The sequence below is a fragment of the Daucus carota genome, chromosome 9, assembly GCF_001625215.2.
Source record: "Daucus carota subsp. sativus chromosome 9, DH1 v3.0, whole genome shotgun sequence".
Lineage (NCBI taxonomy): Eukaryota > Viridiplantae > Streptophyta > Magnoliopsida > Apiales > Apiaceae > Daucus > Daucus carota.
In genome coordinates, this window is record NC_030389.2 from 32308786 (window position 1) to 32318215 (window position 9430).

At 35.7% G+C, this 9430-nt stretch overlaps 3 protein-coding genes across 4 annotated transcripts; 1 reads left to right on the plus strand and 2 right to left on the minus strand.

Annotated features, from left to right (window-relative positions):
- Nucleotides 1–1126: 1126 nt before the first annotated feature.
- LOC108200582 (uncharacterized protein At1g26090, chloroplastic) lies at nucleotides 1127–4293 on the minus strand. 2 transcript variants are annotated; one of them, XM_017368789.2, is made up of 7 exons: nucleotides 3933–4291; nucleotides 3073–3216; nucleotides 2919–2993; nucleotides 2614–2807; nucleotides 2360–2531; nucleotides 1863–2276; nucleotides 1127–1500 (listed from the first exon to the last, which is right to left on the minus strand). In XM_017368789.2, exons 1-7 carry the CDS (start codon nucleotides 4167–4169, stop codon nucleotides 1369–1371), a joined length of 1368 nt encoding a protein of 455 aa, XP_017224278.1. In that variant the 5' UTR covers nucleotides 4170–4291; the 3' UTR covers nucleotides 1127–1368. The 2 variants fall into 2 exon arrangements, with proteins under 2 accessions (XP_017224278.1, XP_063941095.1); XM_064085025.1 differs by lacking the exon at nucleotides 3073–3216 and having other exon boundaries at nucleotides 3933–4293.
- Nucleotides 4294–5226: 933 nt separating this feature from the next.
- On the plus strand, nucleotides 5227–6417 carry LOC108201418 (F-box/kelch-repeat protein At3g23880). The gene has a single exon (XM_017369703.1). It carries the CDS (start codon nucleotides 5227–5229, stop codon nucleotides 6415–6417), a length of 1191 nt encoding a protein of 396 aa, XP_017225192.1.
- Nucleotides 6418–8080: 1663 nt separating this feature from the next.
- On the minus strand, nucleotides 8081–8641 carry LOC108201975 (uncharacterized). The gene has a single exon (XM_017370327.2). It carries the CDS (start codon nucleotides 8639–8641, stop codon nucleotides 8081–8083), a length of 561 nt encoding a protein of 186 aa, XP_017225816.1.
- Nucleotides 8642–9430: the final 789 nt, after the last annotated feature.

The following is a 9430-nucleotide window of genomic DNA, read 5'->3' on the forward strand; positions in this document are numbered from 1 at the left end:
TTTACGTTGCAAACTAGAGTTTAATAAGAATGCTCTTAGAGGTCTGTTCTAAGTTCATAGTCTGCACTCTGATTGTGTTTGTTAGCTCTTTACTGTTATATCATTGCTTCTTCTCCCCTAATGCTCGTTTGTATAATACTCAATTTCTAGACACTCATTCCTGAAGTTCAATTTCTATGAATACACTAATTTCCCTATCTTAAGGCTATGAATACATACTCAAGACCCCAACACATTATATATCACACTCAAATTCATCTTCTGTTGCAGATTTAGCCTGCTCCTCTCTGGAGTCCGGAGTATATATTTTTAACAGCAAAAAGGGAGAGGCGAGGATCGAATGGTATATCTCTTGTAGTGCGAGCAGTGTTGCCAACAGAAATGGCAAGAAGGAGATTAGAGCAACTCCAAGAGTTGTTTGACACCCTCTCTATTAAAATGATTATTATATTAACTCTTAAGTCATTTGGAAGCTAAACATTTAGCCAATCTCCAACAACTCTCCTCAATGTCATCTCTATTACTTTTTAATTTACTTGATATTGTAATGAATGTAGCTGTCCTTCACAGCAACACTATATTTAATAATATAAAATTCGTTTAGGAGGCTACATATCCTCCTCACTACTGAGGAAACATTTAACACTCCTAAACTTGTAGGGAGGAGCAAGGAGCCTGTTGGAGTGTGATTATAGTACAACTTCCTTAATATTTGACTTAAGAGCACTAATAGAGTGCTTCTTGGAGTTGCTCTTAGTCTTTTTTTTTTTTTTTTGTACCTTACAAAAAGACTATAGTTTTGTCCTAGCTCTAAAAATCGCCATTTGACTGATTAATCATCCGATTATGACGATTTGACCGATTAATCACCTGATTAAGACTTGCAACAAATTTTACCAATTCGATTTTCTAAACCCGATTAATCATATTTTTTAAAACTGATATAATAGATTTAATAAATTTAATATTATTATATTATCCTAATATATCTGATTAATCATTCAGATTAATCCCCGATTATTCAATTAATCACTAAAAGATGGCTCTCCCGATTAATTCCAGTTTCCGCTTTTAGTTTTGTCATGTTGATTATGGCTAATATATCGACTGAACTTTCTTTTCAAAATTATGGTAAGCAGACGAGGAGGGTCTATATATTCTTTTCAAAATTTTAAGTCTCAAATACATAGTACATAGATGTTGTTTATGCTACATTTTCGATAGTAAAGCTGTGTATATCTCTGACCTCTTTTCAAGATGAAATTCCTCCATTGTACTCATGAAGAGATCACTTCAGGACATGAGGGCCAACATCAGGCTAGCACTACATGCAACATTCGAACAGTCATAGCAGAAAATAGCTAAACACTACCGGATTGTGATGATAATATTTCTGTCAATGAACTTAGCACCTCCAACCTTCCCTTGAATTTGAGATGGCAAACGAATAACACGTCTCTGATCTCCTGCTTCTACCAACAACTCGGATCCTCCTCTGAACTGCAATCATTAGATATAATATCTGAGGCAAATCTAAGATTTTCACGGTGTATGATTGCAAGATTATTAAAAGGATCATAAAAATAATGGTATAAGTATGCTGAAAGGGAACGGCAGAAGCCCTGTTATTTATATTTTAGGGACAAAAGAAGTACGAATTTCTCTTATCGTTTAAATTTTTGTACAGGGTGATTGAATATTTTATAATATAGTAAAGCTAAAAAATACAGGCGGGGATGAATAAATATCACAAAATCAAGTTAAGTTTTCAATAAGTGTATTTTTCTTTATGAGGATCATTTAGGCCTAAAGGAAAGAAGTACAGCAATAAAGACCAGTATGCACAAAGAAGTGAAACATACTTGGTACAACTTGATTTCTGACTTGTCAAATCCTGGCATGAGAAGAGTGACAGTTTTGTTGGTTGGATCAAATTTGATTGAAGGAGTTACACAACTACTGCCACTTGCTGTAAGTAGACTTCGTAAATCTTCACTTAAATGGCCATGAATGATCTCATTCCAATCTAGAGGGACATTCACTGACAAATTTGGAGCATAAGCAAAAGGCAAGGGTGAAAAAGTTTTCTTAATCGACTCTACTGATTCTACACAATAGCTGGGAGACACAGAACTAAGTGCCCCTGAAACCTGTGCACCAGCTTGAATTGCACATCCCCAGTAGCGCAATGCAGAATTTAAAGATGCAGGATTATTTGGATCCATCACAAGGTAGCTGGCAAAACGATGTGGATCTGCGAACACAGAGGACACTCGCTGCAACACATAACACGTGCAGTATATTATATACTCGGCAGGTTGTATCATCACCACACAGAAGGAAAACAGTAAAATCATACCTCCAGTGTCTGTCCCAAGTCGTCCCATACTTCTGAACTCATCTTGCCGGTGAAACGAGGTCTTCTACTGCTTATGCTCACAGATTCCTCCACCAGTCTCAAGAGAGAGGGTCCAGCCAATCTTCCTAGATCAGTTTTCTCAGCAAGATCACGCAGATACTTCAAATATAATCTGTTTAAGAGGTCATTCTACGCAGTGAGAAAAAAGAATGGTAAGGTAAAGGGTGTCCGGAATAGAAAGAGATAGAAATAACCTAGTTTTGCTGGCTGCACCTATCATCCGTATTGTTTCTTCAGTGTTCAAGCCATCATATATAATTATGTCAAACACATCTTTTTGGTTGCTCTTTTGAGGTACATCACCAAGAAATCCCACAAAACTCTCAAGGGCTGATGCTGAAAAGATCGAGTCCATTCCAGGAAGAACACCAAGCTCTTCACTAACCACCTGATACATTATAAAGACAGGTTCATCAGAATTCAGAAGTACTCAAAATAGTAACAGGGAAGGGAATGAAGGGCTTCCAAAGCGGCGGAATAAACAGTATTACATACCTACCCCTTCCAGAACTCCTTGGGTCATATTAAGGCGTGCATCAGCTTCTTTTAGTCGACGAAGAGGTTCTAGGAGCATCTGCAATTCAAGATTATTTAAATTCATAATTTTCATGAAATGAAGTCTCAACACATAGAGGGAGGGACAGAGAACACACTTTCGTAGTTTCCAGTCTGACTGCAGAAAGATTATTGTTGATTGTGATAGGAGATGTTCCAATCTTACAGTTTAATAGATATTCGGCAGTAGGATCTTGAGAATGTATCACTAGGTGTGTTTTGAACCCGGCCATTGCATAATGCTGGTGATCAAAAGAAAAAGGCAAAGCTAGAAAACCCGGTCACTCTTGATAATGATAGTGAAGGAAACATAGAAAAATAGGCAAATAGAGGGGGGCACTAATCATGCAAGCTCTTTATTCCTTATGGCCAATTAAATACAATATCAATATATAACTCCGCACTTAATATATCTTTAGTTTTTGCATATACCATGCACCTGCAAACTGCTGTAACTAAAACCTTCCACTTCAAGGCTCTTCAATCTGTTCTTATATTTATTTCAAGAGTTTGCAACCAGATACAACCCTTCCTTACAATACTACTTGCAATTGTTCTAATTGTGTCTAAGACAAACGGTCCCGTGACCAACGCTCACACAACTCCTTAATTTTAAAAAGACAGCTTAATATGAACATTATAGTAATGTGTCACTCGAAGCCCTCTAGAATCAAAAAAGATTGCTTGCATTCTCATCTTTAAGGCCAATATTCAAATTTCAACCTTAATGTCGAAATTACCAGGATATAAATTCGACACCACTCAGTCAAAATACCGCTAATAAGTTCCCAATTCTCCCAAAACCTTATCACGCTATGATCCTGGCTTAGTATGTATACCATGCTTATGCATTATTCCAAACAATATCACACTAATTAACCAAAAAATATTGAAAATAGTCTAAAACAACAATGGCAAACAATAACAAAGACACATAAAACAAACCAAAAAAGTCTACCTGAGCTGCAAGAACAGCAGAAGTGGTCTTGCCAGAGCCACCTTTACCCAAAAAGGTCACTAATTTGGTACCATAATCATTGTTCTTGTCCTGTAATGAACTTATAGTAGCCTTAACAATGTAAGATGAAACCTTTCTTGGATTCCTTTGAAACACAAATTGGGTGTCTTTACCACATTTTTGTATGGGCAAAAATGAAGTCTGTAACATAACAAGTGAGGAATCTTGAAAACCCATTTCTTGAAATTCTTTAACAAAACCAAGACAAAGACAGAGACTTTCTTTATTACAGTTCTTGAGTTTATATAAGCTTGATGAGTTGTGTCAGTGCCAAGAAGATGATGATCTTAGTTGGTGGAGATCGGGTAAGCCACAAGTTCGGCCCATGTAATGGGCTGAGAGAACTAGAAGTGTAGTTTTACGTAAGAAGAGGCCCATTTATTTTGTTTAGTTGCTTGGCTAACAAAAAATTGCAAAAAAAATTAATCTTGACCGGTTCAGCTCGGTTTCTCGGTAAAATTGAAACCATAATGATATATTTTTGATTTTTAAAATCGAAAATTACAACCATCGGTTCGAATTAATGTTGCAAATGAGGTTGGAGAAGTTGCAAAACGTATTTTTATAAATAATTTGAAAAAAATTGTATTTTTGAAAAAATGCAACTTGACAGTATCTTTATAAATAATTTATAAAAAGTTGATATATTTATAAATATTTCATATTGAAAAACGAATAATTATTGTCCTAACCAATAAGTATATATGATAATGGTTCGACGAACTTTATTTTATTTTTAAAAGACATAACACTTTAATGTTTACTGTGAGAATGCAAAAGTCAGACTGTATTGTATTCACATTCATTCTAGAATTTGCGCATAAATTATTTATATTTTATTTAATATATAAAAAAATAACATAAAGCCGAGGAGGGCTGAGAAAAAATCAAAACCGAACTAAAATCGATAAAAAACGATAAAAACCGATCCAAAATCAAAATTGAAAAACAAAAAACCGAACTGATGTTATGGGTTGGGTTTCTATAAGTCATAAGCTCAACCAAAACAACTCTAGATCAAAATCAATCCGATTTTTAAAACTGGTAACTGCGAATCTCATCTTGGTATCAAATTAAAATAGGATTGGAACCTTCTTTTTCAACTCTCTCAAAAAGGGAATCTGTTCCAGGCATATATATCATGGTTCTTGCAGATTGTAAGGTTCAACTAGACCCTTGTCACTGTGGTTAAAAGTTAAAACTACCAGTTTATTGAATCATAAGTTGCTGAAGAATGGCCAGCCGGTTGTTCCGTTTGACCTGCCTGTGGCTGTGGAGAAGCAAGAAAAATTATTCCTGGCCTGATTATTCCTCCTTGCCTGATGAAATCCAAGAACAGATTCTCCTGAAACTACAATGCTTTAAGTCCATTGTGACATGCACTTCTGTCTGCAAATCATGGAATGCTTTGATAAAATCACGCGGCTTCATTGCCATGCACCTCTCTCGTCCACAGAGTTATGCAGAGTATTTTCTCTGCTCTTCTTATATTGAGCCACATTGTCATTCGATTTTGTGTTATAACAGTCAAAGACTCGAAAGCTATCGTGACTTGATTTTTCCTGTGAGATGGGTGAAAGTGCTTGGGAGCTGCAATGGGCTAATTTGCTATACCAACTTAGATGATGGTTTATGTCAAATTTATTTATGGAATCCTACTATTCAGAAATTGAAAATTCTTCCAAAATCCAATTATTTTAGAGAACGCATTGCTTATGGATTTTGGTACGACACATATTCTAACGATTACAAGGTTGTGAAGATCTATTCTGGAGAGATATCTAAAGTTGAGGTGTATAGTCTGAGCAACAATTCATGGGATCTGATCGCGACTAGTGGTCCTTCATATACCAAGACTTTCTTTGATAATGTTGTTGTACATGTTAATGGTACTTTGTATTGGCTGGCATCGGATGGAAAAAATTGGTGGGACTCTTATTGGAGGATTAATTCTTTAAATATGAAAGATCTAATGTTTCGAGATGCTCTACTTTGGCCTATAGGGAAAAGCAGATCAGGTGGCAAGTTTGATATGTTGGGGGCTGGCAGTCGTGTCATTCTTGTGTTTTCTTCCACACACCATCTGGGGATACATGTGTATGATGAAAATTTGAATGAACTCTATAGGTATGAATCCGAAAGTAGTGATATAGAATTAGAATTTCTTAGTCCACTGGGTGTGAGAAACAGCGGCAATGAAGTTCTGTTTCAGAAGTTTGGGACTGATGCACCAATTTTGGTTTTTGATATAAGGGAATCAAAATTCAAGGAGTTTTGTTCCTCAACCAAAAGTATTATCCAGGCAATACCTTTTGTTGAGACCCTGGTTCTACTTGATGATGGAGACTCTAGATCACTTCCAAATGCTCGACAACAGAGTGTCATCCGTAATGCCACAGGCTGCTGCTTCTTTTCTATAATTTAGAGAATGTTCTGGTTGATGCATTTTGATAGGTGGTGTTCTATTTTGTAATGCAGCAGAACAAATAGCACCGGATATGATGCGGAAAAGACATGTTTAATTCGTTTTCTACTCAAATGTGTTTATTTTATAAGTATTGTTTTACCGTATATTCATGATAATTTCTTTGCTACATACAATGCTCAAGTCACTGGGACAGAGAATATGAATATTAGACCATCTCTGACCCATGGCACCAGAATGATATAAGTTTCACATCATTTAAAAAGTTCACTCCAATCCATTGATACTAATTTTTATATCAAAAAGAATTTTTTAGCTATAAAATGGAAAATTCTACCTCTATTAGATTATTTATATCAAAACTTTAATTTATGGTCATGAGACCTTAAGCTTGTTATGCTTGTGGAGCTGCTGGTTGAAATGTGAAGATAACAATTACGAGATGATAATCATCAGAAGCTTGTACAACAACCAAATGAAGTAGTACTTTTATCATATAAAGATCAGCAATGTGAGGGTTATCTTTATTCTTTACTGGAGTAAGGAGGCGACTGATGTATTTTCTGTTAGGAGCGCATATAAGATTTTGTAACAATTAAAAGAGCGCTGGCACGTTGATGAGAAATTGAGAATTCAGGCTTTTAGAGAAAGTTGCGGCAATTGAGTTGAAAATCTCTCCAGAAGTGAAAGATGTAATGCGGAGAGCCTGTGCATGGAGCCTGCTTGACTTCTAGAGCTTAACTGTAACTAATTAAACTCCGTTTTGGTTGAAAGACGATTTCCTGTTTATTCATGAAACGACGAGACAATACTTCATAATCTAGTTTAAAGTTTTAGAAATTATGCTTCTATTGCGATTGATATGTAAAGTTCTATAAAGGGAATTTTGCAGATTGGTTTGCCTTTAAAAGATGATTGGTGTCAATGATGTGGTTTATGCAGCAAAGTTTTCTTTGATAATTAAAGACACTGACACATCCATATTGTCTTTGACAAGATTTGAACTCTCAACCTCCGATAAAGTAAGCAAGAATGATACCATCTAATCAAGACATCACTATATATATTTGTTGATAGAGAAAAACTCATGCGGCATGACAGAGAAAAACACCTGCAGCAAAACTGTACCGCAACGGAAGAATGATACCATCCGATCAAAATGTCATTAAAAATTTAAAACTCATGACATCTGATAAAATTTCGTCCCAATAACCAGATATAATACTCCTATGCAGTCATTCGACTCAGTTTTGTAATGACATCAATAATCATTTTAATAACAATATATTCAAGACTTCAAAATACGCTTACCCTCAAAGTAAATATGAAACGGACAGGAAACACAAAGACAAATAAACCTACTCAAGAGTAGGCAATATAATACTCAACAATCAAGAACTGATCAAGTCTTAAACAATCAACTGAACACTAATTTATTAGCCATAAGCAGTGTCATAAAAAGCGCAAATCAGACTTAATCCTTAAGGACACGAAACAAGAATTAATCGGATGATTAATTGAATAATTGAATATCCAATCAGTTCGATGAACTATTGAACAACGATTAATTTGTGATTAATCACCGATTTTAAGAACAATGCGCGGAAGAAAAAAGTAATTATGTTCATACAGAAACTCATGAATTCTTCGAGAAACTCAGAAACTAATGTTCATCATTAGCCACCACCGGAAAAGAAAAGGCAGGAACATGAGTACTAGCCCGCGGTGATCTCGGTGGCATCTCAGAAATCTGATTTCCATCGCAATCATAATAAATCACACCAGAGAACTCATGAGGCTGGCATTTTTCTCCCATCAAAATGTCCTTCTGCCACAGTCCCCCTTCTCCAAACCCCTCCTCTTCCAACAATTTTTCGCCTCTCGAGGCCTGATCATCGTCGCCATCTCCGCCCCTCTTATGGTACATCAAGAAGGGAGTGATCGCCTTGTTGCTAATACTCGTGATGAACTTCTTGGGAGACCTTAAGGGTGACTTTGGAACCATTTTTTGCTCATAATTTTCTTGCATGCTACTATTTTTTTCGGGCAAGGGCAGAGCATGATCAATTTTTGGTGAATTGGCAGAGTAATTTTTCGAGATTTTTCGTGCATGCTTGGCGCATAAGGTGGCTACTACTGAAGCGGATACAAATAAGCCGATTGCTAGGCCTATGGAACTTTCTGAGTGGTGATCACTTGCTTGTATTTGTAGGGGACGAACCATTTTTGGAAAATGATCTCGGACTAGCTTGCTAAGAGCCTAATGTATATATGGTTTAAGAAAAGAAATGTGAAGTTATGTATGAGTTTATGTCATCTGCAGTAGCTGTTAGAAGGTAGGAATCGACTTCTAAGTATAAAAATGATTGTTGTCACTATAGTCTGTATAAGCATGGTTTAGAACTTGGTTAACACGCGGATATGTCATTTTCTATTCAATCAGGTGATGAAAGTTCATAATGCGCGGTTAACTTGGTCGATATTGGGACCGTTTGAATAATCTTATTTTACAAAAATGAAAATTAATTTTTGAATAAAAATATATGAAATTTTATTTTTTTCTAAAAATTTCTTTATTTTTCAAATAACGAATATAAAACATATTTTCACATTAATTTAGGATTCTAGTGCTCGATTAAATTTTTAGGATTCTAAGGCTAACCAATGAATTATTTTCTGGAGATGGCATAACTATGTAACTATAATTTTTATAAATTTTTATAATGTAGTAGTCAACGCGAGTTAGGAAAATGTTGTACGTCCCAACCTGTCCACCGATTTAACTGATTTGCAGAGTTAAAAAGTGAAGGGAGGATGAGAAGGAATAAATTGTAGAAAATAAAATGTGAACGCAAGTAGTATAGATTGGCCGTCTATATAATATATGTAGCCATGGGGACGGTTGTTGAGTCAATGGGCTGTAGTTGTTTTTGTTTTAAAGCATCGAGCTTAAAATAAACAACATGAAAGCTGAAACTCGTTGACCATTTGTACGGTGGAGGCCAGTGTTGAA

Bases quoted from the DNA above. Each gene is read 5' to 3' on its own strand.
- LOC108200582 (XM_017368789.2), bottom strand. From the start codon at position 4,169: ATGGGTTTTCAAGATTCCTCACTTGTTATGTTACAGACTTCATTTTTG. The intron at 2,277-2,359 runs GTATGATTTTAC...TATGTGTTGCAG, and splicing joins ACTTGGGACAGACACTGGAG to CGAGTGTCCTCTGTGTTCGC. The intron at 1,501-1,862 runs GTATGTTTCACT...TAATGATTGCAG, and splicing joins CAGAAATCAAGTTGTACCAA to TTCAGAGGAGGATCCGAGTT.
- LOC108201418 (XM_017369703.1), top strand. From the start codon at position 5,227: ATGGCCAGCCGGTTGTTCCGTTTGACCTGCCTGTGGCTGTGGAGAAGC.
- LOC108201975 (XM_017370327.2), bottom strand. From the start codon at position 8,641: ATGGTTCGTCCCCTACAAATACAAGCAAGTGATCACCACTCAGAAAGT.